Raw genomic sequence first — 26813 nt, 5'->3', positions numbered from 1 at the left:
AGCTTACCTCAATGGATGAAACAATGTGTGTGCTTAACTACAATAAAAGGCCAGTTTTTGATTAGCTCCCGATTAAAAGCCTGCGTTGCAGACGAACTACATGTTTGTAAAACCCTGGTCAAGTCTGTCCGCAATGCAGCCTACTGATTAAGTAAGAGAGAGAAAGTTACACATTCATTGTATGTAAAGAAAATTAACAGTTATTTACTGCTTTTAAATGTTTGATTTTTTAATTTAAAACTAGTATTGGAATTAAATAATTTAAACTGTTGGTGTCTGGCTCTGTTTTTTGCAGTGATGCATCTCTGAAAGAAAGACAAACAGGGGAGAATATTGTCTTCAGGCCTCAAAATGTAAGTGGAAACAATTTAACGTACCTGTGCTGTAATTGTACACATGTACATCTTTCAATTGGTGTTTTATACACTATACAAACCTTAATTCCATAGATGCCAAGTTTTTTGGCTGGCATGAGATGAGAAATTGGATTGCCCCGAAGGAGCATTAGTGAGACCCAGAGGAGGTAACTTCTAGGGGGGTCTGGGGGTATATTCCCCCCAAAAAATTTTAAAAAGGAAGTTGTAGAGAAGCAATCTCCTTCATTATGGGCAAACATTTGTTGTTTTTAAACTCTTCCCTACTCGATTAGCGTTCATCTCTACCAAAGTACAGCTGAGAGTATATCTATTTATTTAAATTAATAAGACGTTTTCCTCAAGTTGTAGTATTTTAAAAAAAGCGTGATATTTTGTCTGAATGGCGTGGTTGCGTAAGATTAAGTCAAAAAGAGTGAGTCTCATGCCAAAAGCGTGAGACTTGGCATCTATGTAATTCCTGGTGGAATAGCCGCTTAATGAGATGACAATTAATCTTAGACAGGGTTCTGTTGTACTTACTGGTACTTACATGTGCCAGTTTTTCAATGTTTCTGGGATATAAGTTCAAAGAGGACTGTGCAGTACACGAGTTAAAAGCAATGCTGATTTTGTTATAATAATATTGTTTTTAGCGAGGACCTGAAGCTGACATGTTTTACATGGGAGATCTTAGCAACTTTGAACTCTTGAAGACTTGGGTCTCAGACAAGTGCATCCCTCTGGTAAGAGAGATCACATTTGAGAATGCCGAAGAACTGACTGAAGAAGGACTTCCATTTCTTCTACTTTTCCACCATCCGGAAGATACTGCCAGCATTGAGCTCTTCAAATCAGAAGTTGCAAAACAGCTCATTCAAGAAAAGGGTAAGTGTGGATCCTGCCTTTGTGTTTCGCAGAAGCTTTTTTGTGAATTAGCAATCCCTTAGGGTCCCCCTGTTAGTAGGCATTTTGTATGCATGCGCAGTAAGACCTGTGTTGTTCGAGACTATGAGGTTGCAAGATCTCAGCCATGTTACAAACTGTACATGCTTTCTCTTTAGAAATTAAAGTGGTGTATGTTCTCAAAGACTGAACTTTTTTGCTGACCTTCGAACCTGGGACATAGGGAACACTTTAAACTGCAGTAATTTTAGAGGCCTGGCAAAACAAGGAAACATGTTTCCAGAAACACTCATAGTGCATGTGTATTTCCCCAATAGATCCCAGTTTTGCCACATAGGAAGTCTTGCAGATTGTTTCTGCTACATGGCAGAAACATTCTACTGTATGTTTCTGTGGCATTGAACCATGGCAAGACAAGGAAACAATTATTATGGAAGCATGTTCTTGTTTTGCCGAGCCTTAACCCTTTCAAGCCAAGATTGAAATACATGTACACTGATCAGGAATACCAATTTCCAAAACACCCTCTGTTTTGGGAACCTCCTTATAACTTGAACCAAAAGTTATTTCCCTCGGCATTGCTTCATTTAGCCGAACACTGAAATCCACCCCCCCCCCCCCTCAATTTCTCAATTTTTGGTTGCCCTAGAATATTCATGTAAACTGGATTCAAATGCATTACTAAACAGTGTGACTGCTTGATCCAGATCACGTGGAATAAATTTGACCAATCAAAGCATTAACTGAGAACAATCGATGGTAATTCTTTTTGTTGTCAGACCAATCACATAGAAGCATCCAGGCAATAGCTCTACGGCACCACTTCAATCCAACTGATTGAAATAAGTTATTAATTCAATTCAATGAAAAAGCCACCATGACTTATCCTTTGACTAAGTGTAGTTCTTTGCTTACAACTTGTAGGAAGCATCAACTTTCTCATCGCTGATGGCCTGAAGTTCTCTCACCCCCTGCATCATTTGGGAAAAGGACCACAGGTAAAGAGCAATATTACAATCATAATAATTATGTTATTACAATCAGAATAAGCCAGACAGAAAATTTGCTGATTGCCTGATTTCCTACAATATCAACTCCCTGACTTAATATCACCAGGGATGTAGCTAAGAAATCACTAAGCCAGCTCATCAACAAGCCCAGCTGGCTTTTATGGCCTTGGCAGCTCTAAAAGTTACCTTAGTCAATGTTTTTATGTGAAATTGCAGCCAGATTTTAGTTCTTTTTTAACCGGTTAAATTAACCCGCAGTCGGCCCTTAGCGACATTCCTATAAAACTGGATTTGGGCTGAGTTTGGGTATGATAGATACCAACAATGTAATAGTCCATTTCCGAGTTATCCTTTGCCTCTGCTTCAACACAAGTCTATGTGCGAACCCATTCATATGAAAATGAGTTTCACCTACAGGTCCATTTTAATGCAAATCAAACTCATTTTCATTTGAATGGTTTCGCACTTAGACTCGTTTTGAAACAGAGGAAAAGAGTAACTCGGAAATCGCCTATTGTATCTTTCTTGTATACTTTGGTGGCCTATCAGGCTTGTTTGGACTTGCCATTGGTAATTTGGTTTGACAGCATCTCTCCAAATGATGGGCGTTGGCCAAACTCACCTGATATGCTGCCAAACAGTACTAAAAGGTGATCATGGTTGCTATGAAAATAAAAAAAAGCTGCCCTTAGTATAAAACATAGTTAAATTACTGTTCATTATGCTTATTAATAATTTTTTTTAGGATCTCCCTCTTGTTGCTATTGACAGCTTCAAACACATGTATCTTCTCCCAAAGTTTGATGATATCAAGTAAGTGAAAATGCTTAAAGAATATTAAATTTTTTTAACCTTCTTGGACAATAATAATTGTCACAACATTATTGTAAATACAGTTTATATTCTAATTTATGAGGCATTTCAAGGTTTCGTAGTCATAAGACTGAAGGAAAATGTTTGGTAACACTAACCCAGGGTGCAGATATGTCCGGTATTGACCACTAATTAGATGGACGCTCTTTATGAATAGACCTTATTGATAAAAGTTCATCAAAACACACATAATTCTGTCAAATATGACTGTAATATGAAAATGGAAAATAACCCACTTTCAAGTACTGGCAGAAAATAATTTTATCCATACCTGCCCCACAGAGAGTCAAGGACATCGTGATGTGGGAGGGGTCTCAAAAGTAAAGTATGAAGATATACTATAATTTTCAAAGGGAAGGGAATTAAAGCAAATGCAAAACCCTGTGGGGAGTATGAATTTTTTCTAAAATAACACACTTAAATTTATCAGTCAGTGATAACTTCTCTATACACATTATACATAAACATTATGTATTGTTTATGTCCAAGGGAGATACATGTACTACTGTTCAAAGACATATAAAGTTGTCTTTTCTAAGGATACTATTTTGCCATTTGTAGGACACCAGGAAAGCTAAGGAAGTTTGTTCAAGATTTACACTCAGGAAAGCTTCACAGAGAGTTTCATCACGGACCAGATCCTGAGCAGGAAGAGCAACAGGTGACATTATTGTTCACAATCTGGTGTTTTAATCTTCTTCAATCCTAGCCATCCTTGTTCCTTTTTGGTTTGTTTTTACCTCGTTAATGTGTTACTATCTTAGTAAACTATTATTTTAAGATTTATTTTCGTATGAAGGTGATTTGTACTCTAAGGACAAAATACCTCTCTTCTTGTATTTTCAACTGGCATCCATTTTTCCAGTTGATTATTCACAATTTGTTTTACGGCCGATTTACACAAGTACAACTTTCTGGCATGTGACAGGCTTATGACAGAGCTATGACATGACTAACGACCATTTACACGCACTCGTGTCTGTCATAAGGATGTGGTGTGTTGATATACATGACACAATTGGTGTTGTATTCATGGTGTAAGCTTGTCGCATGCGGCAATCATGGGCAAAATAGTACCATCTCATTTGACCCTTAGGGTTCAACTACATGTACGTCGCATGAGACAAGCGAACAAACCAAATTGTTTTGCTTTACCCAATGACTCCCCAATGATACCCAAAGTAGAGTGATGGCCAATTCCCCCTATGGCGCGCGCCTGCAGGGAATCATGGTAGTTGTATTTATTGTTGCTAAGTCTCATGCGTGGTTTGATGAATATATGATTCCCTGCAGACGTGCGATTTGCGTAAAAACTCAGAGGAAAATTTCCCTTTTTCTACCAATGGGTATTCTGCCCTCTGTAAAGGACAAAATTTTTTGATATTTTTAGCCGGATGCTACTGACCAGACGGATGACACAGTTGCAACAGATACAAATCAAGGCACAGAGACGCAAACCGAAACAGAGAAGTCAGGAAGAGCTGCCAGTGGATCAGGCAAAAAGGAGCAGACATCACCTCCAGAGACCGTGTTCAAGAAACTTGCCCCGAGTTACAACAGATACACCTTGCTTAGGGACGAATTGTAATAGTCAATATGTAATTTTATTTACTAACTAAGCTGTAAATTTATGAGCAGTATTTTTCAAAACACTAGCAAGAGGAATGAGCTGAGAACAGCAATTGTGTTGGTAACTGGCAAAAAGGAGTGAGGTGGGGGGGGGGGAGGTTGGCAGATGTAGTAGTCTGGGGGTGATGGTGGAGGAGGAATGGACACATTGCTGTTGTCACCTAAGTTGTTTACATTATGGTGACGTTTTTAATAACTAGTAAACTGTTAACTAAAATCCTAGACTTGAAGATGCACTCACATGCAGTTACTAGTGCTTTCAACATTCAGGGCAGCAATGTCAGTAAAATTGGATTTTCTAGCCTTTTTAGCAGAGCTAGAAAGCGGTGGCCAAAAAGTGGCAAAATAACGAGAAAAATAATAACTGTTACTGAAAAGTGAGAATATTTTCAGGAATCAAGGTAATGGTTCACTGAAATTAATGGTTCAATGAAATTAATTTTAGGACAGGTTGTTAAAAAACTTAGTTTGATTGGTTGGAATTGTGATTTAATGGCATACCTACATTATATTTATGACAAAATTTAGTGCTACCGTGGTATGTACAATTTACAACAGTCAAAGCTTATGAATTGACACACACTGATCCGTGTCATAAATCAAAACTGAAAGACATTCCCTTGATGCTTTAAGTTTCGTATTTCTTAGTATACAGTTTTAGAGTGTAGTGGATGGTGTAATGCAAAGAATCCAGCAGAGTCAATTTGTGTGGTCCTTGATCATGTTTTGTAATGTGGAGTGTGTCAAAAACTTTAATTGTCCTTTGTTCGTTTTAATAACTGTTAACATACCAGTAACCGTGCAGGCTATTGGAACTGTAAGTTAACGGGCGTTCGCCAGCTGGGTAACAAAAGTGTATTTTTATTCATGGCCTTGCAATTTCATTGCTTTCTTTTTACGTTCAGAAATCTCTCTGCTAACTAGAACTTATCATGTTTTAGAAAAAAAGCTAAAAAGCAGAATTCAATAAGATAATTTATTGATTAATCATTCGACCAGCCAAAAGTATTTTGAAGGTCATTTTACCATAACAAATGGTGCAGTTTTTGCTCCTTTTAATTGATCATCTTGTTTTATGCTGTGTACTGTACTACTTTGTTAAATGAGTGAGATTTATTTATAAAATGGTAAGAAATCTTGCCTCAAATGGAATCATTTTTTTGTTCTAATAAAGTAACCTCTGATACTACAGTAATGATACTGCAGTTTATTTTGCATCAAATATTTACACTTACAATTTCTTCACACAAACAGTTTCCAGTAAACTATTAATTAGAACGCTGCCTTTTGACCCATTTTAAACAAATAAGTTTAATTTCCATAATTTGTAATTTCCATCCTATTCTAATTATGGGTATGCTCTAATTGGCTGAAAATTATGTATATTTGAAGTCAAGGAGAATCTTTTGTAGGGGCGGAACTGAAGTCAGGGAGGTCAAGAACATTTCTTGGTAGTACCTCAACTCGGCATGCTTAGATGGCGGTTTCTTTCAAAGTTCCCTAGTCTAAGTCTGATGTATAAGCTATGCTCACGTGGGATCGATACAGCCTGGGGTCGATACACTGGGAAGGGTCCCGGTTCTTTGGTTGAATGTGACCAAATAAAACTAAAACTTGAGTTAACAAACAAACGCAAATAATGTTTTTATTGACCTATTTACCAGCTGGCCCTAAATCAGTAAGTATAATACAGGTTTAAGTTCGGTACCATTCACCTCGCCACCAAGCAAACTCGCCTCTTTCCAAGAATTAAGTACAGTACCGAGTCTCCAGTCCTTGAAAAAAATTATCCACCATGACGTAATTGACTGAAAGACGTGTAAAGGTCGTCTTAAAACAGTGATTGGTCAGTTTATATTTGTAGCACTAACACCACTTGACCAATACCATCAACTCTTAGCACCTTAGAGACTTCAGTTTATTCGCAATTCGAAATCTTTTCACTTGACTCTGATGATGACTTCGCTCAGGTTGTCGAAACGTTGGTCACCATGCAAACCAATCAACCTGCAGCCAACTAGCCAACCAACCAACCCAACAGCCAACCAACCAATTAGCCAGCCAGCCAACCAACCAACCAGGCAACCAACCAACCAGCCAACCAACCACCCAACCAACCAGCCAACCAACCAACCAGTAAAACCAGCCAACTAACTAACCAGGCAACCAGCCAGCCAGCCAGCCAGCCAACCAACCGACCAACCAGCCAGCCAGGCAACCAATCAACCTGCAGCCAATCAACCAACAAGCCAGCCAGCCAGCCAGCCAGCCAGCCAGCCAGCCAGCCAGCCAGCCAGCCAGCCAGCCAGCCAGCCAGCCAGCCAGCCAGCCAGCCAACTAGCCAACCAAACAACCAACCAACCAGACAACTAACCAAACGGCCAACCAGCCAACCAACCAACCAACCGACCAACCAGCCAGCCAGGCAACCAATCAACCAGCCAACCAGCCAGCCAACTAACCAACCAACAAGGCAACCAACCAGCCAACAAGTCAGCCAGCCAGCCAGCCAGGCAACCAACCAACCAGCCAGCCAACCAGCATGCCAACCAGCCAACCAACCAACCAGCCAACCAACCAACCAGCCAACCAACCACCCAACCAACTAACCAGCCAGCCAACCAACCAGCCGACCAACCAGTAAAACCAGCCAACTAACTAACCAGGCAACCAGCCAGCCAGCCAGCCAGCCAGCCAGCCAACCAACCAACCAACTACCAGCCAACCAACCGACCAACCAACCAGCCAGCCAGGCAACCAATCAACCAGGCAACCAATCAACCTGCAGCCAATCAACCAACCAGCCAGCCAACTAACCAACCAAACAACCAGACAGCTAACCAAACGGCCAACCAGCCAACCAACCAACCAACCAGCCAGCCAGGCAACCAATCAACCAGCCAACCAGCCAGCCAACTAACCAACCAACAACGCAACCAACCAGCCAACAAGCCAGCCAGCCAGGTAACCAACCAACCAACCAACCAGCCAACAAGCCAGCCAGCCAGGCAACCAACCAACCAGCCAGCCAGCCAGCCAGCCAGCCAGCCAGCCAGCCAGCCAGCCAACCAGGCAACCAACCAGCCAACAAGTCAGCCAGCCAGCCAGGCAACCAACCAGCCAACAAGTCAGCCAGCCAGCCAGGCAACCAACCAACCAGCCAGCCAGCCAGCCAGCCAACTAACTAACTAACTAACTAACTAACTAACTAACTAACTAACTAACTAACTAACTAACTAACTAACTAACCCACTAACCAACCGGCCAACCAGCCAGCCAGCCAACCAACCAACCATCCAAGTAACCAATCGACCAACCAACCAGCCTGTCAACCAACCAACCGACCAACCAGCCATCCAGCCAGCCAGCCATCCATCCAGCCAGCCAGCCAGCCAGCCAGCCAGCCAGCCAGCCAACCAGCCAGCCAGCCAGCCAGCCAGCCAACCAACCAACCAGGCAACCAACCAGCCAGCCAGCCAACCAACCAACCAACCAACCCACAAGCCAGCCAACCAACCAACCCACTTGCCAGCCAGCCAGCCAGCCAACCAACCAACCCACCAGCCAGCCAGCCAGCCAGCCATCCAGCCAACCACCTTACCAACGATGCTTGTTTGGTTGGTTGCTTAGTACTTAAATTTAAAAAAAAAAACATACATCAACTGATCACATCACGATTCTTATACACGTAATTAAGACTGGCGTTTCACAAAAGCTTTTATTTAGTTAACAATTATTCCCCCGGGACAGTGTCATTTATAGTGAACTCGGGCTGATCTCGACCTAGACGGAATACCTAAATTTTGTACGGTTTTGGGTGGTGAAAGGGACCGACAAGTGAATGAAAAAAACCTTGGTCGACAAAGAGACACGCCACGAGTAACGAGAACTAAGCTTTGTGAATCTAGATTCAGGCGCCCTAACCCTTAGTTCAAACAGCCTCAAAGCACTGGACATCAATTGACATTGATGAAGCCCTTGCCTGAGCTGAAGAGCCCAATGATTTCGTTTAGATTGGAGTCCATGAAAAACTTCTAAAAAACTACTGAATTGCTGTTTTGTAACTATTTAAAGTCTCTCGCTATCTATCGATATCAGGAGCGGTAAAAGTTCAATTCGTTTTAATAGCAAATTCACTAGCTAAATGACAAACTGGCTTTACTGTTTGGAAGCCAATTATCAGCCGATAGGACCCGGAGATCGCACTCTTATTGTTAACTTTTCTATAACAATTATAACAGTAATGCCTGTAAAGTATAATAGTATTATAGCATCTTATATCTAATATGTTCTGAACCTGGACATGACATATCCAGGTAAAGTTTGTTGTCCTTGACTCCTCGAATAGGATCTTCAGAAAGTCACATTTCATTTATCTCGTCGTGGTATTCATTAGTGACTTCCATGACGGCTTCGTACCAAAGACCTCCACTGATGGTAAACGTGCGAACTGAAGGTGGAGTGTCGTACGTGAAGACATGCGGCTCAGACGGTTGACACCAACGCCTTTTAAAACGATCGTACTTCATGATGTCTCCCCAAAACGGACGCCTCACTTGGAATTTCACCTCAACTCGTCTTGCCGTGGAAGGAACAGTGACGCACTTTCCACTTCCACTCACTTCTTGTATGTCTTTTTTGCCTCTCAGAAAGTAGCTGACAACCATTTTGGAGATCCAAGCACCTTCAGATATATATTTGAATTTGCAATCTTCCGGTACATCACGGGCATCTGATTTGTCCCGGTTGGCATCTTCTTCAAAGTTTTTGCTAAATGTCTCAGATTCAGAAGATGATGATTCAGCCGACGACGGTTCCTCGGTGTCAAGTGGCTGGTAGCGAAATGAGTATTTGCTGTCACCTTGCCAGTTGACTAGGTGTTCGTTGTTTTCTTTAGACAGATCACCTCTGACTCTTGCACGAGTAATATGTTTGTTTTCACTGACCACGCTCGTTTCATCATTGTCGACCAAAGGAGTCCTGAGCTCCTTGTTTACCCTTTTTCCGACTTTGATTTCGTTCCATGCATGCGATGCAAGTGCACCACCGGTTTCAACTGTAAGTCCCTTAGCAGCAGATGCAGCCAAGTTTTGGACTCCACTCGTAAAGTGCTCGCCAGGGTTTCGATTTTCCACAGAATCGTCAAGGCGTTCCTCAGCAAACTGGGCCACCGATCCCATTACCGCTTCCGTTCCGCCCTCGGTTAACGCGCGAGAAACTTTCCGGGCAAGAACGTTGCCAAGACGTCTTGCCCCAGTCAGAATAACTATTTCTTCCTCAATATTTCCCTCAATTTCTCCCTCAATATTTGCCGCAGCTGCAGACGTTTGGGTGGCGACAATGGACTTAGTAACAGCACCTCCAGCGATACCTGCAGCAGCACCTATGGCAGCCGCACATACTGCGTGACCAAGTACCTGCTTCCATGTGACATCCTCTCCGTCGGCAAACTTCCTGTTAGCATCTATGGCGAGGGAGGATGCACCTCCACCCACAGCACCACTTCCTGCTCTAATTACTATGTACTGGCCTGCTGAGATGGCAGCAGACTCCACTGCGGCACTTCCAGGGCCGGCTACACCTGCTGTAATGCCTGCAGCTGCACCCCCAGTAGCTGCTCCACCCAAAAAACCAATCCCCGCCTTTAACAGCCACTTCTTCTTGTCACACCCATCTACAACCGACTCTCTGTTCATAGTGTGCAATGCAGATTGAAATCCAGCTCCAGTCAATCCACCTCCAAACACCGCTCCAAGGGCTACTGCTACTGGTGCCGCTGCACCAGCTGTGCAAGCAGTTAAGGCACAACCTCCGATTGCAATTCCCAGAGACAAAGCAAGCATGATCATCCTATCCCTGTACGCCTTTTTTTGCTCATCAGTAAAACATTCGGGCTTGAAAATCGCTTTGTAATGTTTTACTGACAGCCAGCCTTTGTCGAAGTCAGCCTCGTTGTGGTAACGTGCTCGCATTTCATCATCTAGTAAAATTTCATGTGCCATGATAATCTCTTTCGCATTCTCGTCATCGCCAAAATTTTTATCAGGATGCCATCGCTGTATTTCTCTTCGGAACCCTTTCTTAATTGCTTTAATTTGCTCTTCCTTTGGCATGTTGCGAACTTGGTCCATATCTAACCCCAAAATGTTGTACAGGTTTCGTCTTCCGTTGGTACCTTTCAGTTCCTTGTCTCTTTGTAATTTTCGAAGACATACTGTTTTCTCTTCTGGGAAATCTTCCAGCTTTCCCTCAGTGACATCAAGTGACTCGGTTATCTTGAGCAATTTGTCTTCATCCCACTCTTCAGGTCCAAGGAGAGTCTTTTTTGGTCGGTTGTCTTCAAATCTAGCGACGACCTCGTACTTGAATCGCTTATCGCTGCGATGAAGATACTTCTTGTGTGGTTTGATTATTTTTGACTCGAGGGAAAGCCAACAAAGAAAATCCCATCTTCGATAAAGGTAAAGGGTGACTTGAGCATCGCTTGATTCGTTTACGATTAACAATGATTTATACCTTTCTTGGTCCATATCTGGTCAGTTCCTGCAAAAGAAAAAACAAAAATAGTTATACTTTCTTTTTTAACATTTCTGAGAAAATTAATGGATAACGGTGAAACAACCGAAATTTCTTCCATATAGTTCATGAAATTACTGTGAGCAACCCGGGGGGAGAGGGAGCGGGCTCGCGGGGTGCTCAAGGTTCCCAGTAAAAAGACTGAGATAAATTTTCTACGAAAAACAAGATGGTACTCCAGGATCAGTCTCCTTAAAAAATAATCGTTCACCCTTTTTCACCATTTTTCCTTAAAAACCTGCCATCTTTCACATTTTTGGATCATTTATTTCCCTTTTTCTTTACCTACTTTATATAAAAAGCGAAAAATAGTTTTCAAAACAGAAAGTTTGTCCCACCGGTACGAAATCTAGGCGCGAGCGAGCGAGAGGAAACGTAGCTTCCTACGTAAAAGTTCTTTTGGTATTCTCTTGTTTTGGCTCGTTACGCAGTTTGAAGCTATTTTTTTACCCATCTTGGTGTTTAACCTATGAGAGAAACTGACAACGCGATATAACACCGATCTGAGTTAAGTTAGTGTGATCTGAGTATAAAAGTTAGCGTGATGAAGTTGTTTGGTTACCAACAATGACACATAGCAACAGATTTACTTGGTTCAGTTAAAAGGATTTCTTCAGTTGACTCTGTATGGAATGTGGAACTAAAGCTAAGGACTTTACCAGAAGCAGACATACCTGTATTTGAGTGAAAAGCCGGAAGGAGGTAGCTCGACAAGAAACGGAAAGCCAGTTAAACGCGCTGTTATCGTTCTTCTGTCTGTTCTGTTGCCAGCTGAGGAAACTAATAAGAATTACAAAAATCGACAAAATGTTTGATTAGGTAAACGATATATCTTGCTACGTACTCAAAAATTAGCTCGGCTAAGTTGCAAGAAGGCATAGAAGGCTGCCTCGACTGCTGTCTATTTGAAAGTGAAAGTGTTTTTTAAATACATTACACAGGAAGTTGCACCATAGTTTATTATGGTTGCACGAGCGGGCGCAATGTTTGAGCTAAAAGGCAGTTGACGTATTTTTAGATTCCCAGAACTAGTGTTACTGATTCTTAATTTCACGATGACTCGATAAATTTTGATTCTCTCGTCCAAAAATAGCGAAGAGTGACAAATTTTATTTTTTTATGCCCAAACGAGTTCATCTGGGCTGTCTGCTATGTCACGGTTACGCGCATGTTATTCAGCAACATAGACGAGTATAAATGCCAGCTTCCGGCGAAAGTTCCCCAACACTAGCTGGCGACAGTTTTTAGGTTCAGATTTAGTTACATAGTTACAATTGAAAAGGTGTTAGAACCATCTCCCGCAAGAGAGACATGTCTTCCTTGGGGAGTGCTATGAGCGTGCGATCGATACAAGAAACGTCTGCTTCCGACTCATGCTCAGAAGTTAAAATCTGATTAAAAAAATTTTAAACACAACAGCCTACCTCAAACTGATCTGCGGACTTTTTTTCAGTCTGCCAAAGGAAACTTCAGCTTTCTGAAATGAGTTCCAATAAGATAAGTAACGTTTAATGGCTGCAGCACCGCACCAGGATTTTAAGAGTAATATTTTGTGTGGAATTATAATAAGCCTTTCATTTGGATAGGGAAATTTCCCCTAGCCTGCAGAACAGGCGGATTATTTTTCGGGGGGATTTTTTGCGAGTCGCGCGAAGCGCGACGCCACGAGCGCGAAGCATGTATTTATGGAGCTCTTGGTCTTGGCGAATTTCCCGCACTCTGAAGAAATTTTAGTCTCAAACACTTCACGAGCGATCGCTTCGGTTTCCGGCGAGTTGACAAGAGCGAAAAGAATACTCTTGTAATTTTCTTTGCTAACTCGTCGAGCTAACGTAGCTTGAAGACTTTCGCACGCTGTTTCCATGCATTTCATTGTGTTTGGATAGGCCACAAACACCTAAATAAAATAACAATAGACAAGAACAAATAAGCACTTTAACCAACAACGACAATTAGACTTTGCTGAATGAAAACAAACAAAACCTCAATTAAACAACTTACTTTTGTAATTGCTTGACCTCCAGGCTCAATGTTCATCAATCGTTTCATCTCCTCCTCCAAAATGGCTTGGGGATTTCTCGGAGCCATGTTTTCCTTGTCTTTCGTGCGCGAGATGTCTTGCTTTCGCCACTTGTACCTCGAGCGCTGGCTATTTCCAGCGTGGCGCTTGGTGAACTTTTAGCGAGTCTTTTCACGGTTAAACTCCCAGTTGAGCTATCGTTCTGTTTCAGTTTCAAACTGGACAGAAAACTACAAGAGCTGAAAATATATCTAGCACATTTCTGACAAGAACGCTTCGACTTTGAGTTGTCCTCCAAGATAATACCAAATTCGGCGAGTAATACAGAAAGTTGCACGCCTTTATATTCCTGCCGTTGTGTAACAGAGAAAACGGGAATCGAAGTTGTCTTTGGTCCCAGGTAAGCACTGCAAAATCTACAAACGGAATTGGCAGGATTCGATCCCCTTTTGTAAACTTTTGTTGGAGTTTGCGACGACATAGCCGCACTTCTTCATTTCGCACGCCTCGAAAACAGACAAACAGAGACTAAACAGAGGCGACCGACTGTTTTCGCGGAATTTTCACTTGAGACCATTTTCTTTTCGCGCCAATAAATTTTTAGTGTTCTGTGATTGGTCTTTTCTCACTCTTTCATGTCAATCAAAAAAGTGGGCGGTAGAGCATAAACAATGGTCTGTCTACAGGCGGATTTTTTTTCCCTCGCGCTTCGCGCGACTTGCAAAAAATCCCCCCGAAAAATAATCCGCCTGTTCTGCAGGCTAAATTTCCCCTATTACATGCAATTTCTCAATGATTCGTCATATTAAAAGAATTTTGGCACCCCCGCGTCTGTTTATAAACATCTCTGATTTCTTGAATTAACCTGGTTTAATTTTACTTGCTAGTACGTTTTGAGTGAATACAAAAAAGTGTATTAAGTTACAACTTTTCAAGGCACGACGACTAAGTTATCAGTCTACAGGAAAATAAGAATTGACTAATTTTTCTCAGGCCAATAATGCAAGCTCCAAGCCAAATAATAGGCGATAACCCGTGACCCTCCGATATGCAACGCAGAGCAAGCGGCGAAAATAACGAGCGGTCCGTACGGACAGTGTAGTGTTTGAGAGAGTTGTCACGTGACTCGTCACCAGTCGAGCTTGTAGGTCTGGCAATTGTTAAGCGAGACACGTCTGTCACGTTCTTTGAGAACGTGATCTGTTTAAAGAAGAATTTCACTCAACACGTTGACAGCGGTTTTCATATCTTGCAGTAACTAAGGGAGGTAGTTAATGGCATCACTTTATAGCAAACTATTGATTTTGTTAAAAAAAAAAACTTAACCACATCACCTCAGTGACTAAAGAAGGCAGCTTTCTTATTACTGAAAATAATTCGAGTCATCCCTGCCGCGTTCTTTGATAACTTGATCTGTCTAAAGAAGTTCCCCCAACACATTGACTATACGGTTTTTCAGATCTTGCAGTGACTAAGGGAGGTAGTTTAATGGCATCACTAAGCAAACTATAAATTTTGTTAAAAAAAACTTAAGCACATCACCTCAGTGACTAAAGAAGGTAGTTTTTTTTACAGAAAATAATTCGAGTCAGCCTTGTGACATTCTTGACGTCACAGCAAGCTCAAATTTTAATCACTTACTTTTAGCTAGCGTGACGTTTATCCTTTATAAGTTTTAATGTCCTCTCATTTTACTTCCGGTATCTCCGGAATCCATTCTGTTTGCGCGATTACTCGCGTGAATCTGTTGCCATCTCACGGAGTTGTACACTGGCTACAAGTTTTTTATCAGTTTATTTTGGTGCAGTACATTTATCTTATGTTGCGATGACCTTTTCCCCCTCAATTAACTGCCCTGAGCTCAAATTTTAATCTCTTACTGCTAGCTTGCGTGACGTGTATCCTTTATAAGTTTTAAATGTCCTTTCATTTTACTGCCGGTATCTTCGGAATCCACTTAGAAGTCTTACATCAAGTATTTTGTTTGCGTTATTACTCGCGTGAATCTGTTACCATCTCACGGAGTTGTACACTGGCTGTAATTTTTTTATCAGTTTATTATGGTGCGGAACATTTATCTCATGTTGCGAGTACCTTTTTTCCCTCAATTAATTGCCCTGAGTGCGTTCGAGCCTTGTCGCGAATTTTTTAACCCATTGCTTTAACATTCGTGGACAGTCCTGTTCCCGTCTAATTTGCATATGCATGTCCACGTGCTTGTTCCACTTGACTGCGCAATATTTTACATCTGGCGTAGCGGAACGCTACGCCACTAAACTAACTTCATAAGTGTAGTGTACAAACACTACACTAAAAATCAAGATGACTTGAAGTTAAGGTACTTGAACAATAGCAAAGCCCGCGAGGTCTAAAAATAGATTGCAAATGAATATAACCCCCACGAGGCTCAGAAAACATCAGCATGTTCTCGGCTGAGAGAAAAAGAGGGAATCTAGGCAAAGTTTTAGTTTTGTATGAAAGTGTTGAAGGAACACTGGCTGTTTGAGAAAGTGTTTAAGGAAAACCGTTCGCCATTTCGGTCTGTTTGTCTGAGTCATAACGTTACTCGCGCGCTTCGCTATTCTCGCTTGTTTGACGCTGATTCAGTCACGCGGGAGCGAACTGTACAGTTTACTCAAGGCAAATACTTAATTGGCGAAAAATTTACTCAAAATTATGTGAATCAGGCCTGATTCAGAACTCCTGTTTAATTAGCTAATGCTCTCACTATTCATTCTCCCCTTCCCAGCCTTGACTGGGTTCAAGTTAGCACCGTCATCTTTTTGATGGGCTGAATTTTAAAATTCTGAGATACAACGAGGATGCACAGAAAACAATTCCCTAATGATGACGTTGAAAACATTTATAGTTTTTGCCTATTCCCGGAGTCCATTTGGTTAAGATGGTTTCCGCCCAACATTCGAGCAATACAGGCAAAAATAAAGTTACCAAAGAGATGAAGTACAGCTAACAAAAACCTGCCATAATTTAAGCACTCAAGCTGACCCCGCGAGAGAAAAATGGATTTGAAATTATCTACATTTCAGTTAAAATGGACGTTTCACGCCAGTTCAAAACAAAATGGCGCGCGTTCAGTTTTAAACATTTTTACGAGGTTTGACTTTAATTTTCTCGAGAATGCTTAATTAAGAATTTTATTGCTGGGTCACTAAGACAAATGAATTTCAATAAGATCTTTTAAATAGTATGCAAAATGTTGCCGTGCTGTGAATAGATTTTTGGTGCTTAATTTTTGCACTCATTGCTTGAACTTTTAAGCTGTGTACTGTACTATTTTGTTTAATGAGTGACATTTATTTATAAAATGGTAAGAAATCTTGCCTCAAATGAAATCGTTTTTCCTTTGTTCTAATAAAGTAACCTCTGATACTACAGTAATGATACTGCAGTTTATTTTTGCCTCAAATATTTACACTTACATTTTCTTCACACAAACAGTTTTCAGTAAACTATTAATTAGAACTCTGCCTTTGACCCATTTTAAACAAATAGTTTTAATTTCCATAATGTGTAATTTCCATCATATTCTAGTTGTGGGTATGCTCTGATTGGCTGAAAATTATGTATATTTGAAGTCAAGGAGAACATTTTGCAGGGGCGAAACTTAAGTCAGGGTATGCTTAGATGGCGGTTTCTTTTAAAGTTCTCTGTTCTAAGTCTAATGTATAAGCTATGCCCAAGTGGGGTCGATACAGCGTGGGGTCGATACACCGGGAAGGGTCCCGGTTCTTTGGTTGAATCATAGTCAATAGAGGGAAATGGTGTTGAAGCCCGGCAAAGTTTGTTTGTTATAGGTTTTTGTTCGCTATTTTGGGGGTTGACCGTGCACAAAACCTGACAAAATACAATAGGTGGTTATGTGTATCCATGCAACTAACCAATAAAAACATTTGGATTACGTAACTCATGCATAGTGTATGAGAGCAAAACAAAAGATGTGCAGGGTCGTGCACCTTCCAACCTAAATCTTGGCCTCTTTGTTTGCTCCTTTGATGTTTGCCGGGCTTCCTAACTCGATCCTAACCATTTCCCTCTATTAAGAGGGTCTGAATGGGGTTTAGTGTTTAGTGTTATTTGCCCATAATTTTTAGTGTTGGCTGCTACATTGGCCAATTTTTTAATGTTTACTGTTTCTGGAGAAAATAGTGTTAAGTGTTTGGAGGGTTTTTAAAGAAAATTTTAGCATTGTAAATTCTTATCTGCTCTTCAAAAATCGGATAAAATCACTCATGAACTGAAAGAAAATTTTCGGATTTCTGCCCAGAAATCTTCGGTAGTCTTCGGATATCTTCGGGAATATTCGGTAGTTTTTGGAATCTTCCGAACTGATCGTTAAACGTCGGAAAATGGCCGAAAACTTCTTCAAATAATAAACAAATTAATACTGTCCTTTTTCGAACCGTTTTTGTTTCTTTCTGGATAAAATTTACTGTTACAGAGAATTTTTTACGGTTAGTGTTAAAATGCCTAACATTTTACTGTTTCATGTTACAGAGCCAAACAATTAAGGAGGCTCGATGTAGTATTTTTAGCCGAAGGGTGGTTGTTTGAAAATTAAAATTATTTAGGAAGCCAATGTTTGATTTTTTCCAAAATACAGCATAATGATCAAATATGACCAAATTTTAATTTTTTACCCGTCACTTAGTCACAAAGGTTACCATAGCAACGATTGACGTTTTCTTTTGTTCTCAAACAAGCTTGATTTTCTCGAAATCTAGATTGACACTTGGTGTTTATTTTTTGATATGTTAAAGTTTAGTAGAATGACTAACTGCTGACGAAATTTTAGAAAAATCTGTAAGAGCGTTTTCAAGTAAATCAAGAATGAAATTTTCAGAAAAACACCGTTTTAATATAAAATAGGCGCTTTAAAATTGTTTCGTATTATGTGAGCACAGTTACTCTCACTGAAATATAAATACTTACACCATCAAAGACCATTAACTAAAAGCGAAAGACTTTTTGCTTTAATTTGTTAAAATATATCGACTGCCGATTGTAGGAAATTATAAGAAAATACCAAAAACTTCATTCTTGATTTACTCTAAAACGCTCTTACAGATTTTCGTAAAATTTCGTGTACAGGTATTCAATCTACTATACTTGAACATATCAAAAACTGAATACCAAGAGTCAATCTAGATTTAGAGAAAATCAAGCTTGTTTGAGAACAAAAGAAAACGTCAATGGTTGCTATGGTAACCTTGGTGACACAGTGACAGGTAAAAAATTAAAATTTGGTCATTTTTGATCATTATGCTGTATTTTGGCAAAAATCGAACATTGTTTTCCTAGATAACTTTAATTTTCAAAACATCTACCCTTCGGCTAAAAATACTACATCGAGCCTCCTTAAGTGTTCAGTATTATCGAGGTACCGTATTTTCTCAATTAAACGCCCCCGGCGTTTATTTCAAACTTGCCTTGGTGAACCCGGCGTTTATTTGAAGCCGGCGTTTAATCGGGGCCCGGCGTTTATTAAATGACTGCAATTTTCTGCCAATTTTTCAGATTGATTTATTGTTACAGATCTTTGAGACCAAGGTGCAGTTTGTCAAGGCGGGACGAGTTTTGTCTTCGTTCTGCCTCGAAAATCTGTTCCTAAGGTGATTATTTACCCAAAGGTACATAATTACGGATTGAATAGTTTATGTTGCAATCAAGATTTGTGACAAACAGAATATATTTACTTGTTAGCTTGACCTCAAATAAACGCCGGGACCTCGAACAAACGCCCCCGGCGTTTATTCAAAAACTAGCAGTTTTGACCCGGCGTTTATACGAGGCCGGCGTTTAATCGGGCTCCGGCGTTTAATCGAGAAAATACGGTACTCCCATTAAGACCCTCTATTAACTATGGTTGAATGTGACCAAATAAAACTTAAGTTAACAAACAAACGCAAAGAAATGTTTTTATTGACCTTTTTACCAGCTGGCCCTAAATCAATAAGTATAATACAGGTTTAAGTTCGCTATCCGGTCACCTCGCAACCAAGCGAATTTGCCTCGTTCAAAGAATTAAGTGCAGTGTCGAGACTCCAGTCCTTGAAAAAAATTATCCACCATGACGTAATTGTCTGAAAGACGTGTAAAGCTTGTTTCAAAACAGTGATTGGTCAGTTTATATTTTTAGCAGTAACACCACTCGACCAATGCCATCAACTGTTAGTACCTTAGAGACTTCAGTTTATTCACAAATCCAAATCTTTTCACTTGACTCTGATAATGACTTCGGGGGAAGTCATCATCAGAGGTCTAGGTCTTCTGAAATGATTAGAACAGGCACCGCGGAGGGGGAGGGGCTGGTAGGGCCGCGGCCCCACCACTTTTTGCGCTAAAAAGAAAAATAATTAAAAATTAAAATAAAAACAAAGACTTGAAACAAGTTTTTCAATATGTTAAAATTATTTTCAATTGTCAGCCCCCCCCCCCCCCCCACACTTTTCAACATGCTCCGCGGTCCCTGTAGAAATGCATCTACGAATGTCAAACATTCTAAAAAGTAATCAATCTATACCAATAAAAAAGAGCCGTGATCAAACGTGTAAAGCCTTTGACCATTTAACAAGTCACTACTCTATAAGCCAATTGAGCGCCAACGGATAGACCAGAAATTATTAAGCTTTTATTACCTATTGCTAGCTTGCTAGTAAAATAGTCAAAGTAGCTAGCTTCATAGGCGTACGAGGCGGGGGGCGAGGGGGGCTGCAGCCCCCCAGTGCCAAACTTTTTCGGGCAAAATGCTTGGAATTCGGGCAATAAGCCTAGAGAAAAAATAGAAAATAAGCCGAAAAGTTTAGTCAACATTATGTTCAAAACGAATTGCATCAACAGGAAAAGTACTGGAAATATACCCAACTTTGGGGTTCAAAAGTACAAATTTCTCATTCACCTGCTTTCGTTTCTTCTCGCAAATTGCTATAATCATGTTCGTTTTTTCTTGCAAATTCTGCGTGACCCCTCAGTTTGATTCAGTTGCAATCAGCTTTTCCATAGCTTGAGCGTTTGCGCACGGTGGATTTAGTGCAAGACCTTGAAACAAAGCTGTTTTAACTGTAATGAAGCTTAAACTTTCGACTCAGATGTTTAGTTCTCAGGGCTAGCTTAAAACTTTCAACGAAATGTTTTAAAACCCATTCATCCCTGAATGTTTTACACACTTTTCTATTACTTTCAAATGGGGGTAAAACAATGTAAATTGGCTCCCCAAAATTAATTTAATTTTTGCCGAACTAAAATGAATAAATAAAATATTTCCGAAAAAGGATTCAGTGTATTGACACCTTCGGACGACGCCACGAAATTAATTAAAGAACTTAAAGCAAGCAGGCGAAGTTTGTACACAACTACTTCAATGCACGTTTTATTTTCTATTTAAAAAGCCTCTTTTTTCGGCTTCAACCCATGCCAATTGGCAAAAAGGTCTCCGCCCTCCCAGGACCGAAGGTGCCCGTACGCCTAAGGCAACCTTGCTAGTAAAATAGGTAAAGAAATGTTCCTCGCAGGGAACTTGCCGCATGAGTGGAGTCTCATTACAGAAACTGTGCGTTGAAAGTGAACCATTCTAGTCATATTTTGAAGCTTGTGGCTCACTCCAGAAATCTCCACAATGAGTCACGTTCAAGATATAAAAGATTCAGCTTGATAAACACACACGCTGTTTGCTGGTTAAGGGACATTACCAAGGAGGAGATGGTTGGTGGATTGAAGTAGCCCAAATTATTTAAAAAGTTTATTGTTATTAAAACAGGTGCCCAAAATTTTGTGACCCTCCCCTTATCGTGGGTCCAAAAACATTTGGCCCTCCTCAAATGGGAGCCCAAAAAATCTTAGCCCTCCCTTCAAATTTGCCTCCCCCCCCCAGTAATTAATGACCGCTCAAAGATACAAATGTACAGTTTCCTCAGTTTCTGATTGGATTGTCTGCATGCACTAAAGAATGTGTCTTACTAAAAATTGTTACACTTGTGGACTTGATAAGTACTGATGATGTGTACTTGGGTAAGCTGTAATTCCAATTTTAATTTAGTGGGGGTGGCAAATGGGAAATGCTGGTCTCAAAAAATACAATACAAATACACTATTTTATTTAGTTGCACAACATTTAGGAGCACATCGGCTCGTTATAACGTGCGTAAACAGTTGAATGTCTTGTTTTTTGTTGTTGTCATTTTAAGGGTGGGAGGGCACAGTTCTTTATTGTTTCTGCAGATTTTCTGAGATTTTTTCTGGCCAGTTAGACTCCAGTACTGCATTTTAACATTCAAAAGTTAATACAAAGACCTGAATTTACCATTCACCACTCCAACATTCAATAATAGTATCTAAAAAGGTTTTTCCAAGACTTCACTTTTGTTTTATCTACACCAAAGTGACCTTGATTGATGGTGAAATTAAATGCCAAATACATGTAAATATTCTTATTATACAGAGCTAAATAAAAAATATATAATTTTAGACTATTATTTTTTCTTGAGATATTTGACATATATGATATATTATCAATATTGGAGTAATACTAGTATGTCTTTCCAGTACAAATTGAAAAAAAAAAAACAAAGGTTTTTGTACGAATATCAGCGAGATCAATCCCAAGGTTAATGCTTATTTTCTAAGAAATTCATGCTTGATTTATCTACACCAATATTACCTTTATAGTTTTTCTTAAAAGCTTTAATAGGTGAAACAATTTGCATCAAACATGCATACACACACATATATATAATATATAATATAGAAAAATGGATGGAAAAGATAAACTAGTACCTTTTCTACTATTACTATATTACTATTTTATAGAGCTAAATTGGAATAGTTGAAGTATTATATTTGACAAATTAAAGTATTTATTTGGGCCTGAAAGGGTCAGCCATCGAATTATACAAGTCCTTGCAAGAAATTGTCCTTGATGTTAACTGACGTGACACATTCATTTGTTTTGGAATCACTTTTAAACACCACTTCACTACCCCAGATGTACAAAGACGATGATGATTAAATTGACATTTAATTTGTCATTGTATCTGAAAAATATCTTTTCTTACTGGTCCTTTAAGCTGAGCTGCCCAACGATCTCGTTTAAAATTGGAGCCCTGGAGAAACTAGTGAATCGATTCTAGCAAATTCACTAGCTAACTGGCAAACTCCCTATATCTGTTTGGAAACTCTCTCCTGGGAAATGGGGAGAGGTGAAAAGTAAGCGCGCGGAGCCTGGGGAGAATCGAAATCATCCCCCACGCTCCCCCTATTTTTCATTTAAAATGTTTTTCGCCTTCCTTCACTGAAGGAGCCTCTGCGGAGGAGAGAGGTTTGGAAACGCAGGCTCCAATTGTCAGGCAATCATAGGACGCAGAGATCTTACTCTAATTGTTAACTATCTATAACAATTTTAGAGTAATGCCTGTGAAGTATAACGGTATTATAGCATCTAATATCTAATATCGATACTAACCCTGGGCATGTAATATCCAGGTAAAGTTTGTTGTCCAAGATTCCTCGAAGAGGATCTTCATCAGAAAGTCATTTCTTCTGTCTTGTCGTCTCCGACGTCTCGTCGTGGTATTCATTAGTGGCTCCCATTACTGCCTCAAAGCAAAGATTTCCACTACTGATGGTACACGTGCGAAGTGGAGGGCGCACTGTCGTACTATATTAGTAGTACGTACTATTTTAACAATAGAGTGTTTTTAAAACAAATATTAGCCCGAGAAGCGAAGCTTCGAGGGCCAATATGCTAGTTTTAAGAACATCAAATTTCCAAGGGGCAACTATCAGGCCGATAGTTCCGAGACAGAAACACTCTATCGTTTTTATTTCACCACTAAATTTTCTTCCGCGCGCCCATTCAAAAACGAGCATCGTGAATCATTTTTTACTTTTCAGGATAAAAAAACTCAATTGAAAGCCGAAATTTAACAAACGATACAAAACCAGACAAGAAACCCAAATTTAGTGAATTTGGTTGGGTTTTTTTGTCTGCAGGCACGCTTGTTTACAAAAAATTTCACTGGCGGGCACTATCCATCCGGGCATTTTTCTCGGACGGGCACTATTTTAACAATAGAGTGTGTCTGTCGAGGAACTATCGGCTGATAGTTGCCCCGCGGAAATTTGATGTTCTTAAAACAAATATTAGCCCGAGAAGCGAAGCTTCGAGGGCTAATATGCTAGTTTTAAGAACATCAAATTTCCAAGGGGCAACTATCAGACCGATAGTTCCGAGACAGAAACACTCTATTGTCTTTATTGTTCACCACTTAATTTTCTTCCGCGCGCACATACAAAAAAGAGCATCGTGAATTATTTTTACTTTTCAGGATAAAAAACTCAATTGAAAGCCGAAATTTAACAAACAAAAAAAACCAGACAAGAAGCCCACTAAATGCAGTGAATTTGGTTGGTTTTTTTGTCTGCAGGCACGCTTGTTTACAAAAAAAAGTCACGAGCGGGCACTATCGATCCGGGCATTTTTCTTCGGCGGGCACTATGGGCTGATAGTGTCCTCCGGCGGACGAACACTATCGCGTCACTTGATCAATTTAAACCAATCAGAATCGGAGAAAATTTAGTGGTGAACTAAAATGTCTAATAGTGCCCTCCGCGGATAAACACTATCGCGTCACGTGAACAATTTAAACCAATCAGAATCGGAGATAATTTAGTGGTGAACTATAAGGACTATTAGTTTCCCTAATAGTCGGTCTAAGGGTTATGCATACTTAGCCAATCAGATTGCAAGTTTGCCAACAGTTAGCCACTGGGTGATGCTAATATCCTATATCAATAAACTTGTGGTAAATATACAGGTAAAGTGTGCTGTCCTTAATTCTTCAGAAACTCAGTTACATGTCTCAGTCTTCCTTCTCGTCGTGATGTTCATTGCTCACATGCGTGACGGCTTCCCACCAAAGATTTCCACTGATGGTAAACGTACGATTTTGTGGAGTGTCGTACCTGAAGACATGTGGCTGAGACGGTTGGCACCAGCGCTTTTTTAAACGATCGTAGTTCATGACATCTCCCCAAAACGGACGCCTCACTTGGAATCTCACCTCAATTTGTCTTGCCGTGGAAGGAACAGTAACAAACTTCCCACTCCCACTCACTTCTTGTGTGTTTTTTTCTTCATTTACAAAATAGCTGACAATCATTTTGGAGATCCAATGCCCTTCGGATACGTATTTGACCTTTACATCTTCTGACTCATGTGCATCTGGTTCGTCATCACTCTCTTCATAAACTGTGTCGAGCGTCATGGGTTCGTCCGTTGATGGTTCGTCGGCATCGAGGTGTTGGTAAGTGGCTGAACCTCTGCTATCTCGCCAATTGATCAGATGCTCGTTTTTCTTTATGGACCTTTTGTGTCTGATTCTGCCACGAGCGTCTCTTTTTCTTAAACCATCCACCAAAGGATCCTTCGTTTCGATGGCCTTTTTAACTTTTCTAAAGTTTCCGATTTCGTTGTATGTATGCGACGCAACTCCGGTGGCGCATTCTTTAATAGAAGCACTGAGAGCCGTAGAAAATGCGTTCATGGCTCCGTTTAGGAGATGCTCCCCGGGTTTTCGATTTTCCACGGAATCATCCAAGCGTTCTTCGGCAAACTGAACCACCGAGCCCATCACTGATTCCATTTCTTTCTCGGTTAACGCTCGAGGAACGCTGCGGGCCAGGGTGTTGCGAAGACGACGTGCTCCTGCTAGTTCCATTTGTTCTCCAACTTTTGCAGAGGCTGCAGTCGTGTGATTGGCGACCATTTTATTGGTAACAGCACCACCAATTGCCCCTGCAGCAGCACCTATGGCAGCTCCACATACTGCGTGGCCAAGTACCTGCTTCCATGTGACATCCTCTCCGTCGGCAAACTTCCTGCCAGCATCTGAAGCTAGGGATGATGCCGTTCCACCTACAGCACCACTTCCTGCTCCAATTCGTATGTACTGAGCTGCTGTGAGGGCAGCAGACTCCATGGGGGCACCTCCAACGCTGGCTACAGCTGCTGTGATGCCTGCACCTGCTCCTCCAGTAGCTGCTCCACCCAGAAAACCAATTGTTGCCTTCAGTAGCCACTTATTCTCGTCAAACGCGTCTACAACCGACTCTCTGTTCACAGTGTGCTGCAAAGATTGCAATCCAGCTCCGATTAATCCACATCCAATGATCGCTCCAGTGGCTACTGTTGCTGCTGCTTCCGCAGCAGCAGAAGCAGCAACCGCAGCAGCAACAGCACCACCTCCTACTAATGCCGGTGCTGCTGCACCTGCTGTGCCAACGGTTTTCGCAATGCCTGCTATTGTAATTCCCAGTGACAGGGCAAACCTTTTCAACCTTTTCTCGTAGGCAGTTTTTTGCTCTTCATTGAAGAATTCGGGCCTAAAAATCACCTTGTAGCGTTTTAGTGACAGCCAGCCAGCGTCGTAGTCAGCCTCGTTGTGATAACGCGTTCGCTTTTCATCATCTAGTAGAATTTCTTGTGCCATGTTAATCTCCTTCGCATTCTCGTCATCGCCAAAATTCTTATCAGGATGCCATCGTTTTATTTCTCTTTGGAACCCATTCTTAATGGCTTTAATTTGCTCTTCCTTTGGCATCCATCTTGCGAACTTGGTCCATGTCTAACCCCAAAATGGCGTACAGGTTTCGTCGTCCGTTGGTACCTTTCAGTTCTTTGTCTCTTCGTAATTTTCGAAGACATACTGTTTTCTCTTCTGGGAAATCTGCCAACTTTCCCTCAGTGACATCAAGTGACTCGGTTATCTTGAGCAATTTGCCTTCGACCCACTCTTCAGGTCCAAGGAGAGTCTTCTTTGGTCGGTTGTCTTCAAATCTCGCGACGAGCTTAAACTTGAATCTTTTTTCGCTGCAATGACGATACTTCTTGTTTGGTTTGATAATTTTTGAATTGAAGGAAAGGCGGCTCCATCTTGGATAAAGGTAGAGGGTGACTTGAGCCTCGCTTGATTCGTTTACGATTAATAATAATTTATACTTTTCTTCATCCATGTCTGATCAGTTCAGTCCTACAAAAACGAAAAAAGGTTTTGACAACTGATGCCGCTCGGTTACAGCAAGCGACAAACAACTTCTGGTTGACAGAAAGAACCTTTGCGTTTATGGTACAATTAAGCATTCAGCCTGAATTTCTCATATTTTATTTAAAAATAATATTGCTCACTAATAATATTGCTTACTTCCGCGTGGCAGAGTAATTTATGAAATCTGCACGCTTTTTGGTAGACATTTTTTCTACTGACGACATAGCAACCCTTATAACAACGGTTGTATACATCAACGGCAAAAAGGTGCTGACAAAATGGACCTACACGGTGGGCACAAAGTGACCCAAAAACGCTCACCTTCATTCTCTTTTTCGTTTTTGATACCTCCTGAAATTTTGCAAACTCATCGTATTTTTTTGTTTTC

The 26813-nt window shown here is 40.7% G+C and overlaps 2 protein-coding genes and 1 pseudogene across 3 annotated transcripts in view; 1 reads left to right on the top strand and 2 right to left on the bottom strand.

Moving 5' to 3' along the window:
* The window catches only part of LOC144631197 (endoplasmic reticulum resident protein 44-like), a 106202-nt gene extending 100236 nt beyond the window's left edge, over positions 1–5966 (top strand). Inside the window, exons 10-15 of the mRNA XM_078489605.1 lie at positions 296–353; positions 1010–1241; positions 2184–2257; positions 3015–3082; positions 3704–3803; positions 4533–5966. Coding sequence (XP_078345731.1) covers positions 296–353; positions 1010–1241; positions 2184–2257; positions 3015–3082; positions 3704–3803; positions 4533–4730 — 730 coding nt within the window. The 3' untranslated portion in view covers positions 4731–5966. The remainder of the gene's footprint in view (positions 1–295; positions 354–1009; positions 1242–2183; positions 2258–3014; positions 3083–3703; positions 3804–4532) is intronic.
* A 2426-nt stretch (positions 5967–8392) lies between these two features.
* On the bottom strand, positions 8393–26410 carry LOC144631171 (uncharacterized). Of its 2 annotated transcripts, XM_078489576.1 has the most exons (3): positions 12772–12880; positions 12022–12127; positions 8393–11314 (listed from the first exon to the last, which is right to left on the bottom strand). In XM_078489576.1, exon 3 carries the CDS (start codon positions 11299–11301, stop codon positions 9133–9135), a length of 2169 nt encoding a protein of 722 aa, XP_078345702.1. In that variant the 5' UTR covers positions 11302–11314; positions 12022–12127; positions 12772–12880; the 3' UTR covers positions 8393–9132. The 2 variants fall into 2 exon arrangements, with proteins under 2 accessions (XP_078345702.1, XP_078345703.1); XM_078489577.1 differs by lacking the exons at positions 12022–12127; positions 12772–12880 and adding an exon at positions 26380–26410 and having other exon boundaries at positions 8393–11287.
* On the bottom strand, positions 23079–26393 carry LOC144631173 (uncharacterized; annotated as a pseudogene).
* Positions 26411–26813: the final 403 nt, after the last annotated feature.

The sequence above is a fragment of the Oculina patagonica genome, chromosome 11 (genome assembly GCF_052425735.1).
Source record: "Oculina patagonica isolate OP01 chromosome 11, crgOcupat, whole genome shotgun sequence".
NCBI classification, from domain to species: Eukaryota; Metazoa; Cnidaria; class Anthozoa; order Scleractinia; family Oculinidae; genus Oculina; species Oculina patagonica.
The sequence above is the reverse complement of the archived record's forward strand: the minus strand, read 5'-3'. Positions and strand labels throughout refer to the sequence as shown.